At 38.7% G+C, this 27,500-nt stretch overlaps 3 protein-coding genes across 4 annotated transcripts in view; 1 reads left to right on the plus strand and 2 right to left on the minus strand.

The window, feature by feature from the left end:
- Positions 1-8,080, minus strand: part of dmtn (dematin actin binding protein) — a 21,597-nt gene extending 13,517 nt beyond the window's left edge. The window contains exon 1 of the mRNA XM_044333162.1: positions 7,958-8,080. The gene's annotated coding sequence lies outside the window, so the exon portion shown is untranslated. The remainder of the gene's footprint in view (positions 1-7,957) is intronic.
- Positions 8,081-10,960: 2,880 nt separating this feature from the next.
- pbdc1 (polysaccharide biosynthesis domain containing 1) lies at positions 10,961-16,125 on the plus strand. The gene is made up of 6 exons (XM_044333188.1): positions 10,961-11,061; positions 12,315-12,380; positions 13,221-13,280; positions 15,226-15,366; positions 15,513-15,624; positions 15,702-16,125. Exons 1-6 carry the CDS (start codon positions 11,032-11,034, stop codon positions 15,791-15,793), a joined length of 501 nt encoding a protein of 166 aa, XP_044189123.1. The 5' UTR covers positions 10,961-11,031; the 3' UTR covers positions 15,794-16,125.
- A 1,749-nt stretch (positions 16,126-17,874) lies between these two features.
- The window catches only part of xpo7 (exportin 7), a 41,858-nt gene continuing 32,232 nt past the window's right edge, over positions 17,875-27,500 (minus strand). For both annotated transcript variants that reach the window (XM_044333104.1, XM_044333103.1), the window contains exons 23-28: positions 25,813-26,027; positions 24,765-24,903; positions 24,490-24,647; positions 22,695-22,793; positions 22,462-22,589; positions 17,875-21,383 (exon numbers count right to left, since the gene is read on the minus strand). In XM_044333104.1, the coding sequence (XP_044189039.1) occupies positions 21,290-21,383; positions 22,462-22,589; positions 22,695-22,793; positions 24,490-24,647; positions 24,765-24,903; positions 25,813-26,027 (833 nt within the window). In that variant the 3' untranslated portion in view covers positions 17,875-21,289. The remainder of the gene's footprint in view (positions 21,384-22,461; positions 22,590-22,694; positions 22,794-24,489; positions 24,648-24,764; positions 24,904-25,812; positions 26,028-27,500) is intronic.

Here is a 27,500-nt window from a genome sequence, read left to right on the forward strand (position 1 = left end):
CACAGCAGACAACTCATCATCATAGGAAAAGGACAGGTGGAACTAATAACATGAATAATGTCTCTGTAGGGACGTCAGACAGGTGGTCTTTTATTCCAGTAGTTATTGTAAGTGACAACAACAGTTACGCTGGCATTAATCTGTGTACTTGTGTAATTCCTCATAATTTATTGTTATTTTTGCGAATATCAATATTTTAGCACAGTTGGTGGTTGATTCTCCTGACGGGTGCAGTAAAGCACATAAAAGAAGAAGAAGAAGATGTAATGAACAGAGTGACAGTCGCAGCTGATGGGATGGAAACATGACATCACATCACGGTGATGAAGAGCGTGATGGACAAACAGCTTTTGATAGCAGCTCTGTATCAGTTATACAGACACATACTGAACGCTGCTCAGAGCCGACAGTGAAAAAACGTCTGCCGCCATGTTTCGTCTCTCCAGAGAGGCGATTCCTGTTCGTCATCATTTATTCACTACATCTGTCTCCATTTTTGTTTTATTGATACATCAACGTTTCCACTTCATCCAAGTGTAAATATTTGCAATATTTCGGCTTTTTTTTTCCACTCACGTTTTTTTTAAAGTTTATAAAAAGTGTAAAACGGAAACACAGTTACAGTCGGTCCACCACTTTGAACCAGACTGAATGATGTACTGTGATACAGTTTTGTTCACACATTCATGTTCCCCTCAGGATGAAGGCTGTTTTGTTCGCTCTGAGTCATGCCACACTGCAGTTGTCGGGTGTATTAGTGGTGGACGGGAGTGGGAGTACTGGAGCCTGGTGGAGGTGACATGGTGCAGGTTTAACCATCTGCAGCGAGGAGATGGTGGTGGACCATCTGCAGCCTGTCTCCACTGAGGGGGTTGATGTGGAGATGGTCAGGACCTACAAGTATCTGAGGCTGCAGCTGGACGATAGACTGGACTGGTCAACAAACACGGACACTCTTTAGGAGGCCGGAGTCTCCTTCAACATGTTTCGTTTGCAGCCAGTGTTCTCCTCTCTGCTGCGGTGCGCTGGGGGAAGCAGCGTTAAGAAGAGGGATGCTTATGCAGTTGGACAGGCTGGTGAGGAGAGCTGGCTCTGTGGTTGGCATGGAGCTGGATTCCCTTGTGTCAGCGGCAGAGAGAAGGACCTTAAATAAACTGTTATCCACTCTCTGCACAGCACATTCTCCAGGCAGAGGAGCATGATCAGACTGCTGGCTCAGTCCTGCTCAACAGACAGACGGAGGAAGTCTTTTGTCCCCCAGGCCAAACAGCTGTTCAACCAGACGCTGCCTCTCCGCCACCACCCGTGAACAGCTCTCTGTAGTAGTTCTGGTGACTATCACTTCACTGCTGTGGTTTTATTCTATTATTCTTGTATGTATTGGTGCTTTGTATGTGGTATAAGCTACTGGATGCCTAAATTTCCCTCGGGATCAATGAAGTTTCTATCTATCTATCTATCTATCTATCTATCTATCTATCTATCTAATTGTAATAATTTTGATGGTCTATAATATTTTGATTTATGACCGAATACCTACAAAACTAAAGACATTCCCATCAGCCTCAGCTGTACTGCTAATTCGCTAATGTTAGCCTACTAACATGCTAAACCAACATGTTGAACATTATAACTGCTAAACACCAACATGCTAACATGATCACTGTGAGCATGTTATTAGAAGAAGTATTGTTTAAATAACGGTGCGTATTTTCAGACCGTGTCTCCTGGAAGACATTCTTATTTTTGCACTCGGTTGTTCAGGTGAAAAGTGACAGAAACAGTTGTGTCAAGAATGAAAAATGAGGAACCAAAACACCCCCAAGTTGCTGTCAATCAAACACTGACACCCACACACCACTCTTCCTTTTAATAATAAAAAACTTTTAACAATATATTAAAAAAAAAAAAAAAAAAGGATGACTAAATGTGACTGCAGTTGAACTATGACCTAATTGCTTGTGAACAGATTTGCTTCTCTTTTGTTGGAAGATATTTGAAAATATTAATAAAGATATTGCCAAAGAAGAAGTGAGCAGACCAAAACTTGTAATACAAATTTGGAGATGTAATAAATGGCCTCTTACTTTTCCATTACAGAAATCATAGATGGATTATTGTGGGAGATATTAGATTATATTTCCTCTTTTTGAGCTGAATTCAGAGCAAATGATCCTTTTGCAGATAAAACCCAGAGACACACCACGTCCCTCGGGGTATGACTCGAATGATGGGGACAAGGAGAGAGGATGTAAAACAACACTGAGAATCCGATTTAGGCACGGCTGTTATCGGAGCCTCCTCAGGGGGACGGAGGCGGTAGGCGGGAGGTGGGACATGGACCAGCTGCCTCCCTCCTCCTCACAGGAAAGACACCTTGTACCTAAACAACGCGAGAGCCTCCCTGTAAGGATATCCTCAGCCGAAAGATCTCGACTTCCTGTGAACCCCCCTCCTCACGCTGTGCCTCCTCTTTCATCTGCGTCACCCTCCCTCACGCTTCTTCTTCCTCCCCTCCACCTACATCTCCATCCCTTCCTCTTCCTCTAAGCCTCCCCCTCCCCTCGGTCGCCTCCCCGGCTGTTTATCAGCTCGCCCAGCCAGGCCAACGCCCAGCCGGTCCTCAACAGTTATTGCTGTGGTTACACTCCTCCCTCCAGAGAATCAACAAAACACAGCAAAGAGCTTAGCCTTCCCTCCTTCTTTCATCTATTTCTAATCCTCGATGTCGTCCAATCATGTCAAGCAACACAAAAAAAACTGACATCAGATCAGAGAGAGAGGATCTTTCTGCCGCCTGTCCTCAGCTGAACCAGATCTGTGCAGCCTGGGGAACAGGTTTCATCAGTGTTCAATACAGATAGACTGTAAATCCTCCTGTTCTGTTAACATGACGGGAGGATTTACTTATACTAGAGGTAGATACTGAAAAAATACTCAGTTACAAGAGATTTCAGAATCCTACTTAAAGAAATACTTTGACTTTTTGGGGAATATGCTTTCTTACCAAGAGATAGAAGAGAAGATTGATATACGCTAAAATTCACTGGATTAAAATCAAAAAGCACCAACACAATACTGGGTTAATGTTACTCAAACTAAAGCTTGTTATGATCTACTTTACTCTTTTTAAACTCACATGTCACAATTTGTTATTGATTGTTAATAACATGTATCTTTTAAATGTCATATGCAAACAAGACATTTAGCTAAAGCTTGTTGTCTGTAACATTGTGTCAAAATAACAGATTGCTAAAGTTAATGTTGAGTTGCTGCTATATTGACCCAAACTGAGTAAAATTTGAACCCAGTGATTTTTAGTGTGTACCACTCTCTTGTTTGTATGGAAAAACCAACAAACCTGTTAGCTTAACTTAGCTTAGCTTAGGACAAAGACTGGAAACAGGTGGAAACAGCTAGCCTAGCTCTGTCCAACAGTAACAAAATCCATCTACCAGCAACTCTACAGCTCACTAATCAGAAACAGAAGTGTAAAAACATCATTGACCCCAATGTGAAACCACAGCTTGACGTTTTCACACTTCTTCTTTATGGATTTAACAAACAAGATAAAATGTGTTAAGTTGTGAGTTTTACAGGTGCTGGTAGGTGGAAGGCTCGCTGTTTCCAGTCTTTATGCTAAGCTAAGCTAACCTGCAACTGGTATCAATTTTCAACTCTAAAGCAAGAAAGTGAAGTTAAGTTACAAGTGCTGAAATATTATCAGGGTATTATATACTGGGAGTAGTTTAATAGCATCATATTTTAGAGGCTCATCACTAAAGCTATAGGCTGATGTATCACTTCCAGAGCTGCAGTGATTAGTCAATTAATCGATTAGTTGCCAACTATTAAATTAATAGACAATTCTTTTGATCATGAATCAGTTGTTTTGAGCCATTTTTTGAGAAAAACTGTCCAAATTCTCTGATTCCAGCTCCTTAAATGTGAATATTTTCTGGTTTCTAGTAAACTGAATATTTGTGGTTGTGGACAAAACAAGACATTTGAGGACGTCATCTTGGGCTTTGGGTTACAGTAATCAGCATTTTTCACCATTTTCTGATATTTTATGGACCAAACAGCTAATTCATAAATCAAGAGATTAACCCACAGATCGATTCGATAATGAAAATAACCATTAGTTACAGCCCTAATTACAAGTAGCCCACTGAAGTATTATCAGCAAATGTACTATAACTTTTGTGTAAGTTAGCAGTTTTATATACTGTTGGGTAGTTCATTTAGCCCCAAAATTAAAAATCTGTGGTGGACTGTTTATTCCACCTGACATTTTGTTCTCAGGATCATTTCATTCAGTAAAGTTATTATTCCGTCCCTCTGAGATTTTGCAGAGTTTTTTGTGATTATTGCAGCCAAAAATGCTTGATTTTGTAGCAGCTTTCCTAAAAAAATTGAGATAAAATTTGCAATGTTTTATGTGCTATTTTCACTGTAAAATTGATGGAACTGGGTAAAATTGCAAACAAAAGGAAATAATGCAATTTTTAAAAAACTACTACCAATGAAGAGCCAATCTCTTCCTTGGAAGTTCTATAAAAAAGAAAATACTGTACTTGAGTTCCAATTATAATCCTTTATTAAATAAACTTTCACCTCAACATTAGAACCAAATAAAATCAGTCAATAATAACATTAAAATAAATGCATTAACATAAAAATATAGTTTCATTTCCAAAGTGCCCATCTTTTATGTTGGAGGTAGATTATGTCCATCTTTGCTGTCTGAACAACATCAGCTTGTATTCTTCTGACTAAATGAATCAAACCTCATTTGGGAATCATTTGGCTCGTCTATGGCATCATTTTTGTTGGCAGGTGAGATTTGTCCATCTTCCACCTGAATACACTTCAATCCTTGCTGAATGCTGTGTTGACACAAGTTACCACCACGCCAAACGCCACGACTGGTCCAAATCACAAGCTGTCTGTTGATTTGGACATTTCATGTGGAAAGGTTGTGGTACTTTAGCAGAATTGTAAGCTCTTGCAAATATTTTGGAGATTTCTTGAATGTGAGTTTATTATTGTGATCACAAAATAGCAGTTTTCTGGAGGGACTGCATAAAGAGGGAGAAGAAGTTTGTTAACTGTCAGTTGCTACTGATGCTAATCACTAGCAGCACAGCGGGAGTTGCTATGGAGATATGAACTGGCCACTAGCAGACCAGAAAAGAACTGACCAATGAGAGAAGAAAACTAAAACACCAGGCTGTGATTGGTGTATTGACCTGTTGGCTGTCCAGTGAATTGGTGCGTCAAAGACAGAGACAAAGCAGGAAATAGATATAACATTAGTTAAATGTTAGTATTATAAAATGAATGTGTTAATTAAGGGAAACCCCTTAAAATCTACTTAATTTGATAATTAAGGGAGTTTTATGGAGTTTAGCCTTTTAAGAACCCCTTAATAAATCCACAAATTGATAATAGGGATTTTGTTTTAAGGGTGTTTTGATTTAAGGGGTTTGGGTTTTGTCTTTTCAAACAGGAAAAATGGACAAATTAAGAGATCTCTGGCTACCATGCTAAACCCCTTTATCTTACTTCAAGTGGTTTGTTTTGTTTTTGAGGAGTAAATTGAGGAGTAATTAATGGTATTTTATGGGAGTCTTGTTTCATAGTGTATCTGTAGCATAACTGTGAGTAAACATGTCTCTGTTGCCAAGGAGCTTCAATAAAACCAAATGTTAGCGACACAACTAATAAGATACGTTAGCTTCCTCCATTTTGGACTTTCAAGGTCAGCGCTGTCAAGACGGCTTGTTATTGGTCAGAATATTAGTTATAGGTTTTGTATATAAGATTTTTTAATCTTAATAGAGAGTCAGATAGATGTAGCATCCTCCCTCTGCACAAAAATGTATTTCAAAGTTTATCTGAAGCTAATATGAAGCTTCAGCGTCCAAATGAGTCAAATCAAGTAGATATCTTTCAACGTTACAGTCTTTTTAGTGGCAAAGTCCCTCTTTTTGTTACTATACTTCCACTACTATCCATTGATATGACTAACTCAGACTGCTGAAGCCTCATAGAAGCTTCACAGAGACTTTTAAATGACTGTGTGGACACACTGTGGATTTTGGCCTCCATCACTTCCATTGAAAGCACATTTGAAGGATCTTTTAATATCCAGTATGAGCAGGAGGAATGATTACAGTGAGGAAAACCTCTTTCACTGCTCATATGGACACCTGACTGAAAATTGTAAGCTTACTACCTTGAGTGCTTGAATGAATGTACTCAGTTACTTTCATGGGTCAGAGTCTCTGAGGATCTGCCTGACAGTGATCCATCCATCTGACCGGCAGCAGTCTGAGTGCACTCCGTGTCCGATAGTCTTATCACTAAGAGCTTTTAACTGCCAGGCAGCCATCAATGGAGCTGAGCTCAGTGTGTCGCCCATTAGTCCAACCACACACATCATACATCATACAGGAGGTTTTCATCTGCAATTTCACAGTAACACAGTGTATTATGGGACAATTTTGACTAGAAATTGCATCAAGACTTGTTGATATGAGGGATTATTTCCATTAATAATTTATCTGTTGATTGTTTTTTTACTATTAACTGATTGTTCGTGCAGTCTAAAATGCAATGAGAGGTCAAGGTGACACCTTCAGATGTCTTATTTTGTCCAACCAGCCGTGCAAAAATTCAAAAATATTCAGTTTTTACAATGATATAAAAAAGACAAAAAAAGCAAATCCTCACATTGGAGAGACTGCATGCAATTATTTGTTGCATTCTTGCAATTAATCAACTGTCAAAATCAACTATTAGCTGTATAATGAATCACTTAGATATTCAAACAGAAGGTATTTACAACTAAAAATGAGCCGTCACAGTTATAATAGAAGAGGAGGAAGGATAAACTTCAGACCAAATGATATATAGGAAGCATAGAAATCATAATATATTATATTACTGTTAATAGAAGTACTTCTTGGCAGCACAGTGTATTCCAGGAATGCAGTATAGATTATCGGTGAATGGATTAGAGTTTAAACGATAAGTCCATTAAACGACAATTTTGGCAATTGATTAATCGTTTGAGTCTTTCCAGCTTCTTACAACTCATGATTTGATGCTTTTCTCTCATAAACTGAATATTTGTAGGTTATTAGACGGTTTGTCGGACAAAAAATGCAACTTAAAGCACTCTGAGAAATTATGATGGACATTTTCTGTACTGTTTCTGGTCTATGTGTAGACTTAATCAAGAAAATAACAGCAGATTAATTGAGAAAGCCCTGAAAATGCTGAACATTTGCTGTTTCCAGCTTCTCTGATGTGAAGATCTGCTGCTTTTCTCTGTTTTATATCATTATAAACTGAATATCTTTGGCTTTTGGACTGTTGGTGGGACAAAACAGGAGGCTTACAGGCACCATGCTCGACTCTGGGAAATTATAATGTGCATTTTTTTGTTATTTATTGACATTTTAAAGACAAAATGACCGATATATTAATCAAGCAAGTAATTTGATGATGAAAATAACAGTTATTTGCTGAATGTAGAGGAGCATCTGTTAACAGATCTGTATGATTATCATTATAACACTGTTCATCATCATCATCATCATCATAATAATAAGACAACGGGAGCCTCTGAGGATCTGAAGGCCTGTAATAAACACAAACACACAATAAAAACAGTGTAATTATTATTTGATCACACAGATATTAAAGAACAGATCTGAAATGATGCTTCGACGTTAAACAGCATCGCAGGCGTTGGTGTGATCATGTGGCCTTCACTATCTGAGGCTCATTACGCGGATGAAAGGGGAGGGTGAGGAGACAAGTGCGTCTGCAGCAACACGATAAAAAACACACACAGCCTGCATATTCCGGCTTAAACGCGGCAAAAAACACGGGATCTGATCGGAATATTATTCACACTAATGCGGGGAAAAGAAGATGTTCCTACCTCCAAACAGCGCGGAATAAATCAGTGTGGTGGGAGATCAGGGTGAACGCATCCAGGAGACCGACGGTGACGCTCCTGCCTGTAAACCAGAAGGAGGAGGAGGAGGAGGAGGAGGAGGAAGGGTGGAGGGAGGGAGGAGGAGGAGGAAGAGGAGGAGGGAGGGAGGGGAGGAGAAGGAGGGGGAAGGGGGAGGAGGAAGAAGGGTGGAAGGGAGGAAGAGGAATATGTGGGTTAGCTGGGGGCTGCTGTGACCCCAGCGGGAGGAGGAGGAGGAGGAGGAGGAAGAGGAGGAGGAAGATGGCACACCGTTTTAACATTTAATAGCTGGACTGGATCTATTTGCATTGTTTCTACTCATCATTCTTATTGTAAATATCTGAAAGTGCGTTTTTACTAGAGACATAATGACATTTTTATATTCAGAATGACATCATAGATATCTGGAATTAAACTTATGACCAGGAACAATAAGATTTTATCTGAAATGTGAGTTTTTCCCGGTAAAAAAAATAAAATGAAATTGTCGATATCTGAAATTGAAAATCCAATACACATGAATGGCGAAAGTGACGTCATTTATAGGAAGAAGGTGGAGATATGAAATCTTCTTTTTGAATAAGAAGAATTAAATTACAGATTTCTGCAACTAGATACTTACCACTTACACTTTTTAAGTTTTTTTTTTTTTTAGATATCTTACATTTATTTTTGACTTGTACAATCAGAGTTGTAGAGATCTTGAAATACAGTTTCTACCAGTAAGAATATTATTTTGAATATCTTTAATTATTCTGATACAGTTTTGCTGTTTGCTGATATCTGAAGTGTAATTACAGACATTAAATGTTAAAAGTGTTTTTGCCACAGGAGGAAGCTGTTTTTTCCTGTCGCTGTCTGATGAGCGGGAACAATCAGCGCTGTGTTATGATATTACATCATTTCTGCCTCCTCCTGCAGCCACAGCAACATGCACCAAAACAGCCAAAACACGCAGTCAGGGCGTCATTACGCAACTTTAATAACACTAAACATCTGATTTTAGTTTATTTATAGCAGGAAATTAATGAACATTAATCAATATTGTTATTTTAATGAATGTGCCGTTAGCCCAACAGCTAATTATTGTATTTTTATATTATATTATATGAGATATCATTGTATTCTCCTCCATTTCTATTAAATAGCCTTGTTTTATTACTGTAATGTGTGAATATTATCCACATATCTTATATATAACACAATATAATTTAATATGTTATTATGTATATTTATTCATACCTGTCCTGTACTTATATTTCACACATGGTTTCATTTTTAAGCAGTAAATTTGCACAATTAACTTAAATAGTTTAAGATACTGTAATGTATATATTGTATACAGTTTTTGGGGAAAATGTTATCTCTCTAATGATTTTCATTTCTTATATTATGTTCATTTATTTCATTCAAATACTTTTTATTTGCTCTGTTTTAACATGTGAATGAAAGTTTTATTGATCTGATCTTTTATTGTCTTATTTCATCTTATTTTATTTTATTTTATTTTATTTTATTTTATTTTATTTTATTTTATTTTATAGTTCAGTTACGCTGAAAACAAAGGAGGATAAAAACTGATCACTGATTATATCACATTGATTTAAATAACAAATCAACATCACATAATTGATATTTGCATTAAATTGATTTAAATGTGAATATGAATGAAGAAATAAAACTATAATTCTGTATTTGGAGAAATAAAGGAGAAATGGAAGAAAATCCTTTTGGCCACAAGATGTCAGAATAAAGCACAGATTGTTTTAGTCATTGATCATCAGCTGTCAACTGATTTTATTGAGATATTTGGAATAAATTAATTATTTAATATAAATGATGGTGCAAGTCCTGAATCGGTGATGATAAAAGGTGAAATCTTAAGTTGTCACAACAGACAGACTGACAGATAAAACATTCTGTTTATATAAACTACCAGAGGCCAGCATAACAAGAGAAACTGTTTAATAAAGTGGGGTTATGAAAATGTTATTCTATAGTACACGATGTACACATTAATAAATTAGTTACACATTAATAAAACATTTTGATCATCCAAAACCTTTAACTACATGTTGACTTAGAAATTTGTTATACAGTTAACTTCATTTATAGTTTTATAAAATTACAAGAGCAGAATATGATGCCAGAGGGAGGAAGTAGATGTACACGTAACAAAAGATATAAAAATGAAAATTTAAAAAATTACGAGTAAAATTTTAAAAAAGAGAGAGATGAAAGGGCAGAAATAAAACAGAGCAGATAAAAAAAAATTAAAAATTAAGTTGCATCTGTCAAGTAGTTTTATAATTTTTCTTCGTTTTTGTTCAAAGAATAAATATATTTAAATAAGTTTAACAGCCCTTTAACATATGTGACGTCACCTACGTGTCAAAGTTGAGCACAGAGAGTTTGAAGACGCAAGATGGTTCACTCTGTCTGAAGATATCCTGCCTAAACTGGTTTACTGTGAAGCTCCTGAACCTGTGCGGCTTTATGTAGCTGCTGTAACAGACGAGTTCATGTGGAGAAAATTACACACAAATCATAAGAACCGTTGATTAAAGCTCTAAATGACGCCATGATGAGTTGTTTTTACGATCTGTTCGCCTAGCTTGTTTTTACACATGCTAATACCAGTGCTCAGCACCTTTAGCACAAACTAATCCACAATTCCACCATAATTAATTTACTATTTAGCTTTAAACATTTTCTTGAGGTAACATTGTCAGCTCTGCATAATATCTGTATTTATAATAACTGTATTTTCTCTGTGTTTACACCTCAAAATCCAAACAGGAGCAGTTTTACTGTCTAATGTGTAATAATTAGCCACCCATGAAGCTAGGGAAACTAATGACACATGTATCTAAAATATAACACATACCTCTATAGTGTTATGTACAATTATAATGTGTTTGATATGGAAATGATATTTCTTTTGGAGACGCGGTTAAGTGAGACGACAGAGCGCATGCGTACAGTAAAGTCCGTGCAGTGATTCATCTTGAACAGTAGACGTTCTTTGGTTGAGAGAAATGGCGTCGGATAATGGACTTGCCTCTCTGGTAGGACCCTAAAAACAAACAAATGTGTTCACATTTATTGTCTTTTAAGCTGTTACTCGTGAACTGGCTCCTCAAAAAGTCTGTGACGAGTCTGAGAAATTAATAAAATAAAAATTAAACGGTCTAACGAGGTAGGACAGTTAGCTGACTCGGCTAATGTTAGCTAGCAGAGAGGAAAACACGTGTAGAAACAGTCCAGCAGATAAACACTGACGGTTCACTGTCACGTTATATTATATGAACTAAACCCGTATAATCAGATGTGTGAAGGTGTCTCATGTCTTATCAGGTCAACAGGACTGTTTCTATATGTTTAAATTGTGATTTTAGATCTTGTATGTGTCTCTTAATGTAAAAACATACATGTGGTGGTGGAGAGTAACTAAGTACATTTACTCAAGTACTGTATTTAAGTACAATTTTGAGGTACTTGTACTTTACTTGAGTATTTCCATGTGATGCTACTTTCTACATTTCAGAGGGAAATATTGTACTTTCTACTCCACTACATTTATTTGACAGCTTTAGTTACTTTTCAGATGAAGATTTGACACAATGGATAATATAACAAGCTTTTAAAATACAACACATTGTTAAAGATGAAACCAGTGGTTTCCAACCTTTTTGGCTTTTGACGTCTTACAAAAAGCAGTGTGTAGTCGGGGTCACATTTCACATGTCTATGAGTTGTTAACAGCTCCACCAAATAGTGATTTTTCCCTCTAAACTTCTCACATGCTTTCATTTCAATAAATGTTCAAATGATCCAATATTTCAGCAAAAATCAAAGATTAGAGAAAAAGTCCAAAAACTGAAAACAGATTTGTGTATCAGAACTTTGTTTTTTCTTCTTTCCTCTCCCATTAATCATCTCACCACCCCTCAGATTTATCTGCTGACCCTTTGGAGGGCCCCGACCCCTAGGTTGGGAACCACTGGACTAAACTAGCTAACTGTATATAAAGTAGTGTAAACTAGCTCCACCTCCAGCAGCTACAACAGTAACATGCTGCTCTAACACTGATGCTTCACTATTAATAATCTAATGATGTCATATATAATAATATATCAGTCAGAGGGACCAAACCACTACTTTTACTGCAATACTTTAACTACATCAAGCTCATAATACTTATGTACTTTTACTGCAATACTTTAACTACATCAAGCTCATAATACTGATGTACTGTGTGTGTGTTTTCTGGACTATATTGTGATGTTAAAGTGTGTGTCGGTGTGTTTTGGGTTCTCAGGGACCGGAGGGAGCAGCAGCAGCTGCTCATGCTCTTTCTCTTCCAGCAGACGCTTATGGAAATGATGTAAGTGGACATTTAAACACCTCCACTCTTGTGTCAGTCATCACACGCCGTCATGTTTTCATCATCGTTTTTGCAAAATAGCAAACATACAGGTGTACACAAGCGAATAATCATTCAGTTTTAGTCATTTTTAAGTTTTAAAGCATATATGATAAAATGTGTTGGTTCAGCTTTTCAGATGTGATGATTTAAAGTTCCTGAGTGTTTTTGGACTGTTGGTCAGACTAAACAAGACGCCACATTTGACCGAGGGGCATTTTTCACTGTTTTCTGACATTTTATAGACAAAATGATTAATTGAGAAAATATTAGCAGATACATTTGACAACTAAAATATTAGTTTCTTGCAGCTAGCAGGCAAAATGAAAGATAATAATAATTATAATACATATAAAAGTACTTTAAGAGTACTTTAAGAGCAGAGTTGGCTGCTGTTGCTTAAAGAAGACACGCAGTTAGTTCTAAATCCACACTAATAATATATAATAATATATATTATCTATAAACTATAAGCTGCAGCTACGTTTCACTACAGACTAATCTGTTGATTATTTTCTTGATTAATCGATCAGTTGTTTGGTCCATAAAATGTCGATCAGTGTTTGTCAAAGTCTTCACACGTCCTTGTTTTGTCCACAACTCAAACATATTCAGTTTACTGGGTTTACTGGGTTAACTGGAGTCTCAGGTTTTGGTTTATAGTTTATTGACATGGTTTATAATCTGTGTGTGAAACATCATCAGTTTAATCTTCAGTTTACAGAACAGAACCTGAAGCTCTGTGTTTGTTTATCAGCGTTTGTTAACCTTTGACCTTCTCCTGTGTGTTTCATCTTTCAGCCGCGGCTGGAGATGATGTGGGCGATGAAGGCCTACAACCACGCCGAGGTTTACTTCAATGTAAGAACCATCAGCTCAACTTTTTATTTATAGTTATTCACATTTATTTTCACTTTAAACACATTTAAACGTGAAGAGGACGATGTTACTGCATCCGATGGTCTGGACCGCATGTGGTCACATTCATTCAGCAGTGTAAACGCAATGCATCCTGGGACGCGTTGAAGGACCGCCTACTCCTGCAGACTAGACACACGACGCTCCGTCTAAAGCTGCTCAACTTGTAACAGGATAAAGAAACGTTTTTAATCCACCTCCTGATTTTTAGAATAGAAATTAAACCAAAACTAACGTGTTTTTCACTCGTCTGCTGGATCGTTGCTTCTGTCCTGTCAAGTTGATGATAATGAATATTCTGCTAATATTCCAGCGGGAACATGAATCACAAGATCTCAATAAACCAGTGAGGTGAAAAACATCAGTGAGCTGCTGCCTGATGTTATAAATGTATATTTACAGGCACATCCAGTAGCTGTGTTGTTGTCCTGTGATGTTTACTATCACATCGAGTCGTCACCGGTCAGTCAGTCAGTCAGTCAGTCAGGATAAAAACCGCCCCCCGTCGTGGAGGAGGAGCGCTCTGCTTTCCCAGCCACCCTGAACATCTCATCCACTCTCCTCTCGTCCGCTGCTCCGTATGTCCGAGCAGGAGAACGTTACTCAACCAGCCCGTCACGCGTCTCTGTTCCAGCCGTGCAAACTGTTGGCTCGTTGGTTTGTTTACAACTCAGAGCCGACTGTAAACAAACTGCAGTAAAAAACTCGACTGAGACGCAGATTCTGAAATCACTGTGAACACAGAACGCTACTAAAACCTGAATAATACCAACACATGTCTTCATCTGGAGGTCGTCGTTTATATGACCCGTATCAAATCCAGAATATTTTCATTATTAGGAATAAAAGCAGAATATCAGTCACATGTAGACAAAGTCACTGACAGATAAAAACAGTCTAATTTATTCTCTTTGAATACGTCAAGATTCAGCAAAACAAAAATCTCTTTTCTCACCGTTCATAAAGAACTTTGTCACATTTTCTCTCCAAACTTAACGAGACTGCAGAATCTGTTCACTTTAATCTGTCCTTCTTTTTAGTCTGTTTTCATTTATCTTTTTAAAAATGATTATTATTATTATTTATTTACTGCTTTCACTCAACTGTTATTGAGCTGTTTCCTATAAATCTGCACGTTTACACCATCATTATGGTTGTAAATGATCATGTTGTTAATAAAGTTCCTGCAGAATAAATGTATTTATATTAATTTAAGTTAAAGCTGCAACGATTCATCAACAGAAAATTAATCAAAATACTCGATTAATAGTTTGACGTTTTTTATTGATGTTTATATACAACGTTCAGCTCCACCAGATGTCAGTAAACAACTGTTTATGTAAATATTTAGTGAAGTGATGTCGTCCTGAGCAGAGAATGAAGTCAAACTCTTGGTGTTCTTTGTTTTTGACAGCCGGTCCAGCAGCACGTGCACGTTAGTGCATGTGAGTTCGTTTCCAACATGGCGGCCGGGTCACAAACTTTATCATGTTACAGATAAACAGTTCAATAAAATATGTTTCTGAAAACATATTCGATAGTTTGACAGTTTGATCTGAGTTTCGTGATGCCGTCGGTTCAGACGCTGCTTTCTTTTGTTCTATAAAACTTCTTTCAAATGTTTTGTTTTGTCCTTAATCCAAAGATATTCAGTTAATATGATGTAAACACAAAGAAAAGCATCAAATTCTCAAGTTTTTGAAGACAAATTTTTGGCATTTTTGCTTGAAAAAAGATACAACACGATCAATAAATGATCACAATAGTTGCAGAAGAATTTCCTGTAATCGACTCGTTGCAGCTCTAATCTGAACCCACGTTAATGCAGGCGACGCTGTGGTGAACATATTAATATGTTTTAAACTGATTCACCTCCTTCTGTCTTCAGCTCATTTCATCCGTCGACCCGAAGTTCCTGAAACTGACGAAGCTGGACGATAAAATCTACTCGTCCTTCAGAGAAACCTTCAAAGATCTCGACATAAAGCTGCTGAAATCAGACGACCTGAAGTCCGACGAAGCCAAAGAGGTGACGAGACGTCGTATCATCTGTCTGACAGCTTTACTTACTGTTACTGCTCTTAAGTACATTGTGCTGCTAATATTTAAGTATTTCCAGGACTTTTACTTGTAATGGAGTATTTTTTTAGTTACATACAGTCTGTTTGTGTGCAGACGTGGCGTCCGTTCTGTAACCAGTTTGAGGGACTCATCGAAGATTTCAACTACGGGACTCTGCTGCGTCTGGACTGTGAGAAGGATTACACCGAGGAGAACACTATATTTGGTGAGTTTTTATTCACACAACAAGAAAATGAAGATGATCAGAAAAAGTGAAGATTAATCGTTTGTTCTTGTTTTCAGCCACCAGAGCTCAGTTCTTTGCCATCGAGATCGCCCGAAACAGAGAAGGCTTCAACGACGCCGTGTACACGTCCAAATCTGCAAAGAGTTAACCTTAAAAAATAAAACATCCGGCCCCCCCTGCGAGCATCACCCGAAGAGTCCCGCCAGGAAAAACCAACATGAACTGTCCGTCTCTCCTGAGGGTGCACCTTACCTTATTAATTTAAAAATATCATCCATGTTTGTTTTCAGTCAGCAGACACCCAGCAGTCTGAGCGCTGTTTGGACTCTTCAACTTCCCACTTCTACATTTTGTATTTACTGTAAAGTTTTATTGTGCCAATCATAGGTGGTTGTTTATTTTCTATGAATGCTGAAGTTTAATTTGTTTGCCTGTAACTGAGGAAATTAAAAAAAATGAATAAAAGTCAGCTGCGTTTTACCACCAACTGTCAGTTTTAGATCAACAAGTTGATCAAACCTCGATTTATTGAGTTTTTTAAAATGCTCAAAGCTGTCGATGAATCATGTTTGTTATTGGCTGTTAAAGAAAGTCAGATTTACAAAACCAGATTTACAGACATACAAAACCTACAACTAATATTCTGACTGATACTGAACGTTTGAGGCCAATACCAATATCAATATATAAGAGTTTAAACCATAATAAGAGTCTAAAGCTATGGTAGCAGCTCTGTTTTGTGTAAATGCTAACATCAGCATGCTAAGCAGGTATTAGCTTGGCTTAGTTTAGCGTGTTAGCATGTTAACATTTGCTTTCAAGTTCAACTTTGACACACAAATTTGTGCCGTTGACCAATAACAAGCCATCTTGACAGCGCTGACCTTCAAAGTCCAAAATGGAGGAAGCTAACGTAGCTTATTAGCTGTGTCGCTAACATTTGGTTTTATCTGCAACAGAGACATGTTTACTCACAGTTATGCTACAGACACACTATGAAATAAGACTCCCTTAAAATACCATGAATTACTCCTCAATTTACTCCTCAGAAACAAAACAAACCACTTGAAGTAAGATAAAGGGGTTTAGCATGGTAGCCAGAGATCTCTTAATTTGTCCATTTGTCCTGTTTGAAAAGACAAAACCCAAACCCCTTCAATCAAAACACCCTTAAAACAAAATCCCTATTATCAATTTATGGATTTATTAAGGGGTTCTTAAAAGGCTAAACTCCATAAAACTCCCTTAATTATCAAATTAAGTAGATTTTAAGGGGTTTCCCTTAATTAACACATTCATTTTCTAATACTAACATTTAACTAATGTTATATCTATTTCCTGCTTTGTCTCTGTCTTTGACGCACCAATTCACTGGACAGCCAACAGGTCAATACACCAATCACAGCCTGGGGTTTTAGTTTTCTTCTCTCATTGGTCAGTTCTTCTCTGGTCTGCTAGTGGCCAGTTCGTATCTCCATAGCAACTCCCGCTGTTCAGCGTGCTGCTAGTGATTAGCATCAGTGGCAACTGACAGTTAGCAAGCATTTTTTGCACCTGACTGTTGTTTTACGCGTGGATGTATAAAGAGAACTGGATGAGCGTTGGAGGCGGGGCTCCGTTCATTCTAATGAAAGCTGCTCAGTGGCGCATGAAGCAAAAAAAAAAAATCGACTTCCCGGTAAGAAAGTACCCGGATCTTCCGCATTGTGCGGCCCATAGAGCATGCGCACTAGTGACTTTCGCTGGCCGAGTCGGCTACTTCCGGTTTAGCCCTCCGGCTAACTTGAATGGGGATAAATAATTCAATCATGCGGCTCTTTTAGGCTTTTGAAATGTGAACGGATTTAATTCTGATAGTGAGACGAGTCATTTCGCGGGGGTTGTGACGCTCAGAAAAAAATATCCGCTGATTTACAGACGTCTCTTTCACAATGTAAGTCTATGGGAAAAAGTCTTTTTGGGCCAGTGTGCATCACGTGACGTTGTAATGACACAGTTTAGCCGCTATGTCCGATTGGCTTCAAAGCCTGGCGCTCTTCCTGTATCCAGTTCTATTTATACATCCATGGTTTTAAAAGGGGCAGGGAGGTCAAACGTGCCTCAGTGTATGGAAAGCCAAGAGGGTCATAAACACGACATAAACATCACGTGTTATTAAGTGTAATCACCTTGTGAGTCTCAGATTAAAAACATCTGGGTTGGACAGAATAGGACGTAGAAGCAACGATGTAAAAATCAATGAGGTTTATTTGCAGTCACAATGCTTACACTATATGTAGCAGACATCCAAACAACTCAAACAGCTATTCACTCTATGGACCCAACACATTCACATCAGGGACACAAACCAAAAAATTAGGAACTCAATAAACATCCATGAGTGCTGACATGGTTAGAGATGAGCTAGTTGTCACAAACAGTTAGCAGCAACATCGTAGAGAGTAACACAAGTTGCTAATATACTCCATTCCTGCTTCTCTTTACACTGTTCTGACTTCTACCAAGGTTTGATGCGATATTTCTTCAGATATTTAAAACTAAACTGGATTCCTTCAAGGGAGCTCTTGATGACGAGATGCCTCAATCAGTGGGAACTAGTTTTCCCCCTCTATTATTATTATTATTATTATCATCATTATTTTATCCTAAAGGTGGCACAGACCTTGAGCTCCATCACGTGTTCGAGCCGTCGCAGCACCATGAGACGCCACATACACACCAGGCAACAGAGAGCCACTTCACACACACACACACGCACACACGCACACACACACACACACACACACAGACAACAACACACACAATCACACACCAAAAGGACTCCGCTGCAGGACCTAAAAAGGGAGGCAGTCCCAAAAAAAAAAACCCTGGCCCGAGGACTCCCGGAGTGTAAACAAAATGGTGGAAACTGCACCCAGCCTACCAGAGGGGAAAATGTAGCCGTTACCATGTTGCTTACACGTCAGTCATCGCAGGGGAACAAAGCGAGCGTGTGCACAGACAACCCCCACCCCCTAACCCCCCTCCGCCGCCGCCGCCGCCGCCGACCAGGACGAATGTGTCGCGTTTGCTTCGAGGAGAAAGGCGGAGCGTGGCAGACCGGACGCGACGTTTTAAAAAGGGACATTCACACATTTTATTTTACATCAGCCTTTTTTTTTTATTTTTATAAAGTCTTTATTCTCATAGCCGAGTCCGTTCTGAGTCTGTTTACAGATTCGGGGAAACGTATCTGAACGAGCAGCACTCGTCTCTGGAAGCTTCACCGATAAACGTCACACAAATCACTTCAAAATACAACAAATCGGCAAAAACTACAATGACAACTTTTCATCATATTTTAAGCAAAAATGCCAAATATTTTGATGGTTCCAGCATCATAAATGTGAGAATTTGCTTTTGGACTTTTATTAGACAAAACAAAACATTTTGAAGACGTCAGTTTGGACGTTTTAACGATTAACTGAGAAAATAATCATCCGATTAGTCGACGATGAATGAAAATAAGTGTTAGTTAAGTCCAGTGTGTTTGATAAGTTATAAATGTTTGTTATTACAGCAGCAGAGACGTGTTTGAAATGTTCAGGGCTAAAACTAAGAATTATTTTCATCATCTTTGGATTATTTTCTTGATTAATCAGTTAATTGTGTTTGTTTTTTTTTTACAGATTTTCCTCTAACGTTTGCTTGGATTTGGATCATTTTAAGTGTTTCAGGCATTTAAAAAAACGATTCAAACAAAACTAATCAGTGTTTGTATGACGTTGGTTTATATAAGAGAAACTAAAAGAGCAAATATTTATTTTGGCTTCAACAGTGACTGAAACAATGAAATTATTATTATATAGTTTTATTTTTCCTTTGTTTTCAGGGGTCAAAAATGGTTGAGAAACACTGTTTTAATCTATAAACGTTGACGTTTTCAAATATCTTGTGTTTGATTAACAATCTGAAGATATTCAGTTTACAGTGATAAATATATATTCTTGTTTAAAAAGTGACTGAAACTATTAACTTATTATTTTGGCTTTATTTTGAAGAGTTTTAAGCCAAAAAGTCTTGAAACACTGGTTAAATCTATGAAATGCTAGTTTTGTCTAAATAACAATGTAAAACCCAAAATATTCACTATACGCTGATATATGACTGAGAAAAGAAGAAAAACAAGCTAATCTGTGCTTATTTTTGCTTGAAAAGTGACTGAAACTATTAAATTATCATTATGGTATTATTTTTAGTATATTGGTATATTTTATAGATTAAATCAGTGTTTCCCCAATAACAGTCCAACATCTATAAATATCTTGTTTAGTGTGATTAACAGTCAAAACCCTCAAAATATTCAGGTTACAGTGGTATATGAGAGAAAATCATCACATTTGAGAAGCTACAACGAGCAAATGCTTCGTTTTTTTTGCTTGAAAAGTGACTGAAATTATTAAATTATTATTAAAATAATTGACGATTGATCGACTCAGATGTAGTTTGAAGTGATTTAAGTGAAACTGAAGTTTATTATTTAAAGCTTTTAAGTGCTGCTCGACCTGATAAGACGCTTTGACGGAGTCTCTCGTCTTCGGACGCGTTTATGAGAACAAGTATCAGGTTGAAAAAAAATGGTGTAATTTCCCTTTAACGCTCGTCGGACCTGCTGCCGCGAGGGACGTGGCTATTTACATCACTTCAACCAGAGACTGAGAAAAATGTACAACGTGGATGCTCTGACTCTCCCTTTCTGTTAGTGTGTGTACCTTCTTCTTCTTCTTCTTCTTCTTCTGTTCATCTCGACACCTCTGCCGCCTAAGTGCTCCTGTGGCCACCCTGCAGCTCCGTTTGACCCCCTCCCACCCTCGCCCCCTCACCTCACCCTCCTCACCCGTACTCTCTCTCTCGTGTGGAAAGCTCGCTCCCCACGCAGACAGACAGTTGCACTAACTCACTACACTGTAAAAAGCTCAATCACACGGTTTTTTTATTTTTGTGGGTTTTTTTTTTTCCTCAACTCATCTTTGTGTTTTTAAATTCGATCGTTATAAACATTGTTCAAAATGTTACGAAAAAAAATGTACACTTGGTTTTTTGTGTGTTTTTCTATACAAGGCAGGCAGAAGCGGATTACTACGTTTACCGGCGTTCGTCCCCTCCCCCCCCTCCCTCCTCCTCCCCCTCCCCCCTTTTCCCTCACCTCCTGTTTTCATCCACAGCTCTTCCTCCCTCCCTCTCGCTCTCACCTCCTCACCCCTCCACGCTCAGGACGGCCAGACGAGAGGCTCGTCAGACCAAAGCAGACTGGCTTTAAAATAGATCTGTATATATTTATATATGCTTATATCAAAAAAGGAGGAGGAGGGGGGAGGAGGGAGGAGGAGGAGGGGGGAGCAGGTGCAACGTAGAAGTGACGCAGAGGTGTTTTTATTCGCTGAATTTAATCAACGACCCCGTAAGCTGCTGCACACGCAGCAGCGAGTCGTGTCGGGGTGAGGAGATGATCCCGAGGCATCCGGGCCCGGGGGGGGAGGATGGTGGGGAGGCTGATGCAGAGGGGGGGAGGCGGGCGGGGGGAGGAGGAGGAGGGGGGGCTGTGGAGGGGTGAGGGAGGGGTGAACTCTGTCTGCGGCTGGATAAGACTCGGCTGTGTGGAATGTCAGCTCATCATGTCGTTGCTGTTGACCCCGTATGTTGAGTTCTTCATGCTGTCGTTGACTTCCCGCCTGAACACCGACAAGTTCTGAGTAAACCTGGAAACACACACACAGACAAAAGTTCATCGGTTTGAGTCATGTTTTAAGAAAAAAGGTTAAAATTCTCTAGGGATGCACGATATCAGATTTTTTGCCGATATTTCCAACTCATTGTGGCCGATTGCAGATACCAATAGATGCACATATGTTTTTCCAGCTGGCTGAGGAGACTATTATGCATGCAAGCATAGATTGTACTAAGTATGATCAAGAAAGACAATATATGAAGGAAGAACTGAGGAAGACTGGAGTTCAGGAGCTCAGCATTAAAACTTTAATGAACCTGCAGCAAGTGGGAGCAGCAGTAGAGTTTTCATTGAGTTTATTAGACAGACAGGATTAATGTGTAGGATTTAATCTCTGGTCCACACTCCGGAGCAGAAGGTGGCGATAATGCACCTGATACGCTGTTTACCAACCGCCGTTATAAACCAAAAAGAAGAAGATGAAGTTGTTTTTTTTCAAACAGAGTGGTACATCCTGTCAGCCGAGGTGTTTCCTATCTGTGCAGCCGATCATAGTAGCAGCTCCTCCGCGGACTGTTTCACCCTGAAGGTCCCGGTGTTTCCTCCGCAGGCTGCACTTCACTCAGCTGCCCGTCAGACCCGCTGCTTTAACCTGAATAACAAACCGGGGCCTCGGTGGTCCAGTTGGATCCACATGGAGAGCCCGGGCTAACGTTAGCTGAGAGGCTAGCGGAGCGTTAGCCGCAGCATGACCGGAGGGAAGCACAGCCAGCTAGCCTCCCAGCTAACGTTAGCCCCGGTGGGAAGAAGCAGCGGGTCTGACGGGCAGCTGAGTGAAGTGCAGCCTGCGGAGGAAACACCGGGACCGTCAGGGTGAAACAGTCCATCAAGGGAAGCGCAGTCAGGCGGCGGAGGAGATGGCGACATATCAGCCTCTCATAATCGGCAGAATTCGCCGAATCCAATATTTCATTTTAGAGCTTTTATTGTCCGATACCGATGACGTGCTGATAATATCAGCTAGGTTCAGGTTGTTGGGTTCAGGTCCGGTGAATCCCGTCTACGATGAAGGACAATAAAACGTTGGTATCCAGATGTTTGCGACCTACCTGTCCCGATTCTTTGTAAGTAGATTTCGCTCGATTCCCTCCATCAAGTTCTCGAAACATAAGTGCATGGCTTGCTGCTTCTCTGGGGGCTGGCTGTTGACGATGCTGTTCCTCAGGTCAGCAAAATACTGCAAGACGAACACACACGTTAACACACACACACACACACAGATACACACAGATGTTTCAGGCGTGACTCATACATGTGTGTGTGTGTGTGTGTGTGATTTTACCTTCTCGTTGAGGAGGATGAGGCCTAACAAAGGTCGTGACATTGACCACTGGTTCCTACAGTCCTCGAAGATGATGATGTTTAAAACTGTCGACAGCATCTAAACAACAACAAACACAACATTTCATTTAAACTTGTTGTTTGGGTGAAAACGGAGAGAAAGGAAACGTTCATTCAGATTTCTGCCTGAACTTCACCTGCTGGTCAGTGATTTTAATTCACTTCTTCTTCTGTTTGTGGCTCATTTTTCATCCCAGTAACAGTTACGGCTGCAACGAGCGACTGTCCTGTCAGTTAAAACCATAGACTGTATAAATATGGACGTAGTTACCGTGACGCCACCCGTTGGTTTCTGAAGAGCGGTTTTGAAGCTCAAAGTGAGCTTCAAAACGCTGCCTAACTCCCAGCCAATCAAAAATGGGCAAAGAGGCGGGCCGAATGGCTGAAACAAGCCACCTAGCGGCTGGCGGACCCGTCACTCAAAGCAGCCATGTCCTTCATTATGCAGAACTTTACGGTTTAATAAAACTTAAACAGGTGAGTTATAAAAAGATTCATCCCCTGTACAGTTGTCATGAAAGAGGAAATTAGCTACAGAGACCAAAACCGTTGTTTGTACCAGACTGTAAACATGTTTATTTCTGCTGTAAAGTTGGACATTTTAACATGGAGGTCTATGGGGATTGACTCGCTTTTGGAGCCTCAAGTGGTCGTTCAAGGAACTGCAGTTTTTGGCTTAATTTTACAGCCCCGGAGGTTTGCCGCTTGGTTAAAACCTGTCCGGAGCGTCTTATTTCAAAAAACGGATCTCTGAGTTTTTTCCTTCAACTACAAAAATTGTTTTTGCTAATCTGACAACAAATCAGCCTGTTTGGGACCCAACATGACAAAAATTAAACACAAAATATGTAATTTCAGCCGCTAGGCGTCTCAATCAAAACAATAACAACAGACGGAGTGTGATGACGGTGTGAAGTAGCAAGGGATCATGGGAGTTGTTGTCTTTGTTGTTAAATAACCAGCTTCACCGGGATAGGATTACTCCAGTGTTCATCATTCAGGATGTTTTTACCAGCAGAGGTCACCCGGAGATTACAGGTAAAAACACTGAATAAAACTGCTTCACCTAAAAAATCAGTGTTTCTCCGACGATGTTTGGTGACCACCGGACTTCCTGGAGGGGCTGTTAGCCAAGCTGCTGCTAACGTTTGTCCAGTTTATTTCTCTGATAACTTAAGATCCAGACGTCCAATGACTAAAATCCTTCTTCTGGCTAAAAGATATAGTTAAAAACAACCTAAATTTATCATGAAAATGTGTCTTAAAACTGAATAAAAGTCCATTTATAACAGTTTGTGTGGAACAACCACAAGGCCGATGTATTATCTTGTATGTGTGTAAGTTACTCTTTGGTAGACGCCATTGTAGCGGACAAACACAGCGCCGCCGTTTGCATCTGGTGCGTGTTTACTCTTTGGTAGAGGAGGTATGACGCCATCGACAGGCGACCAAATGAAACGGTCCGTTACTTTGATTAAATTACAGATTTCTCTGGGTTTGAAAACTGTTGGATATAACATAGGTCTAGTTGTTTTTAGACATTTTAATGTGGAATAATTACATATTATAGCTTTAAAACTGCAACTACTCTGAGGAAGAGGAGGATTTTTGACTCTTCTTCACCCCTGTGGAGGCTTTTGTCCACCCCCCCCCCCCCCCCCGTGACGTTCATCCCGTCTGAACGTTTGATGTTAGGTATAAATGTGTGAAGCTGATCATCATCATCATCATCTGACCTGTTGGATCATCTCTGGGTGCTGCTGCATGATGTGTAGGAAGCGATCGTCCGTCGCCATCGGAGTGGGACGCTTCTTCGTGGAGCGCGACAGCTGCTTGAACAGGTAGGTCACTATGTGGTCCAGACTGGAGCAGCATCCCGTACACACCATCGTATCTGAAACACACACACACACACACACACACACACACACACACACAGAGTCAACAACTGCAACCAGACGCACCACTAACTAATAAACATAAATAAAGTGTGAACAGTGAGAAGAGTTACCGAGCGCGGTGAGCCCTTCTGATATCGAAGACAGGATGTACATGACCACGTGAGGCTCCAGACTGGCGATGAAGTTCATGTGGTCTTGCGTCAGCACCTCCAGCAGAGAGTAGAACGACTGGCTGAGTTTAGGATAGTCCTGCAGGGACGAGAGGAGGGTCAGGGTTAGACTGTCGAAAGCTCCTACATGACAACACTTTATCGTCAGCTTACATTTCGCGTCCTCAGGCCGTCTCGTTAAAGAGGTCACAGTTACACATATGACGCTTTACACAGCTGTACATAACCCTAAACCCTGGATCCAGGTCTCAGTTAGCAGCACACTGATCTCGGATGGACTGATGTACAGAACAGTTTACGCTGAGCGACTCTAAATCGCCTGTTAGAGGAGAGAAGTTATTGATCTCTGTTAGCGAGCCTGAGTGTCAACACGAACCCAGAGTTGATTACATAGTTCATAGTTTAGTGATGATGATGATGATGATGGTGGAAAGTACAGAAAAAATACGCTAAACAGATTGTGCTGATGTAAGTCTTGATGGTGTTTGTGATGCTTTGAGTTAAGGGTGGAATTGATTAGTTGATTGACAGACTTTTTAGATAATTAATAAGATAAAAAGCCCCATAATTCCCTTCAGACCTGCAGATTTGCTGCTTTTCTGTTTCACTGTAAACTGAATATCTGACCTGATATTTGAGTTTACAGAAACTTTTCTTTACTTGCAGACAGTTTATAGACCAAACGATTAATCAAGTAATTAAGAGGACAATTAGCAGATTGATCAATAATGGAAATAATCATTATTTGCAGCTCTAGTCCAATAACCTCGGAGGTCTCAGGCCTCCTGAGAACCTGAAAACCTCTCAGCTGTAAATCTGCCTCTATAATCCGTATCAGAGAGTTTATGTCTCCTGGTTGTTCTACAGTATAAAACTCACAGCAGCAGCAGCAGCAGCTCTGAGTCCGTATCTGATTACAGGTCAGCTTTTATATGAACTGGTTAGTCTGGGAGGATTTGACCAGTATGTTTAAACTGGGTGGACGTACTAGTAAGTCACTGTGAGGGATGGACAGCAGTAGTTTAATGAAGGTCTGTAAGGCGTTATCCAGAGCGTCGTCGCCGTACAGACGGAAGACTCCGAAGTTGACGTAGTTTCCGCTGAGCACCGCCTTCAACATGGCGAAACACACGCTGACGCCCTTCAGCTTCACGCCGTACACCTGGTCCTTCGGGACTTCGCCCAGCGTCAGGATACGGTTCCCTGAAGGAAGGAAGACGAAGCACATGACGGCGGTTAACGAATGTTCTCATCTCTGATTCGTACGCGTCGTTTTAATGATTTCATGAGTCTGAAAACTGAATCTGAAGACATCTTCAAATAGGATGTTTTTGTCCAAACAATAATAACAATAATAATAATAATAATATAAATATAATAATAATAATAATGATAATGATAATGATAATGATAATATAATAATGATAATGATAATATAAATATAATAATAATAATAATAATAATAATAATAATAATAATATAATAATGATAACAATATAAATATAATAATAACAATAATAACAATAACAATAATAATAATAATGATAATAATATAAATATAATAATAACAACAACAACAATAATAATAATAATAATAAAATATATTCAATTTACAATGAAATAAAGCAGTGAAAAAAGAAAATACTGACATCTGAGAAACTGGAGAAAATGTTTGACATTTCTGCTTCATAACTGATATTTTGTAAGTTGATCAATCAATTAATCAAATTATCATTTTGCTACTTTTTACTGTATTTCTGATTCTGTAATTCTCCTCATAGGCTTCTGTGTAATTCAACAAACAGTAGTTTCATGATATTAACACTACATACATACTACATACTGTATAATATGTTGTTTTAATTGATAATACGTATCTTCAGTTTGTAAAAGTTTTATAATTTAGTGAGATTTTACAACCCGTCAGTCCGCCAGAGATTAAAACGTTAAAATAATCAAACTGAAGTTATAAAACTGTCACAGCTGTGATTTGCTGAAGATAGAAACAGATTCATAGGAAGAATCTACGGAGGCCCAAAGTGTTCAAAATGATCTTAATTGAATAAATAAATTAAATATATGAATTAAATAATCACATGAACGAGGACATTTTGAAATTAAAAACTGTTGGAATTAACTAGTAAATTTATATTCACAGAACTGAGTGTTTACACTATAAAGATACAATAAAGATAAACTGCAGACATGAAGAAATACACTAAAAAACACAAAAAGTATAAAATTAAATAAGATACTAAAATCTCAACTAAAGCAAATAAAAACGACCTGCAGATTATTTTACAATTTGTTTAACAAAGTTTAACGATGTTAAATTAGACCGAAGTTTCGGCTGATTTCAGTATATCAATATATCAGTATCAGTGTTTATGTCGGCTGATTGGAAACGTTTAGTTTTACACTGTAAAATGTTCAGATCAGTAAACATCTGGGTCACTTTGTAAAAAAACAAAACAAAACAAACAAAAAAACCTAATCATTTTAGGATATATTTATCAAAAATGTTTTTTTTTTGTAAACGGACACTTAAATTACCAGAAATAACTTTCAGCTGATAAATTATCAGATTTTAAAAACTCAATAATAGATATTGTGCACTTTCAGTCAGATTATAATCAGTACATTTATATATATTTTTTGTTGTTGTTTTTTTTTATT

This window comes from Thunnus albacares, chromosome 18 (genome assembly GCF_914725855.1).
Source record: "Thunnus albacares chromosome 18, fThuAlb1.1, whole genome shotgun sequence".
Classification (NCBI taxonomy): Eukaryota; Metazoa; Chordata; class Actinopteri; order Scombriformes; family Scombridae; genus Thunnus; species Thunnus albacares.

Excerpts from the sequence above, each read along its gene's own strand:
- pbdc1 (XM_044333188.1), top strand. The coding sequence starts at position 11,032 with ATGGCGTCGGATAATGGACTTGCCTCTCTG. Across the intron at positions 11,062-12,314 it reads ATAATGGACTTGCCTCTCTG|GGACCGGAGGGAGCAGCAGC; the intron begins GTAGGACCCTAA and ends TTGGGTTCTCAG. Across the intron at positions 15,625-15,701 it reads CGAGGAGAACACTATATTTG|CCACCAGAGCTCAGTTCTTT; the intron begins GTGAGTTTTTAT and ends TCTTGTTTTCAG.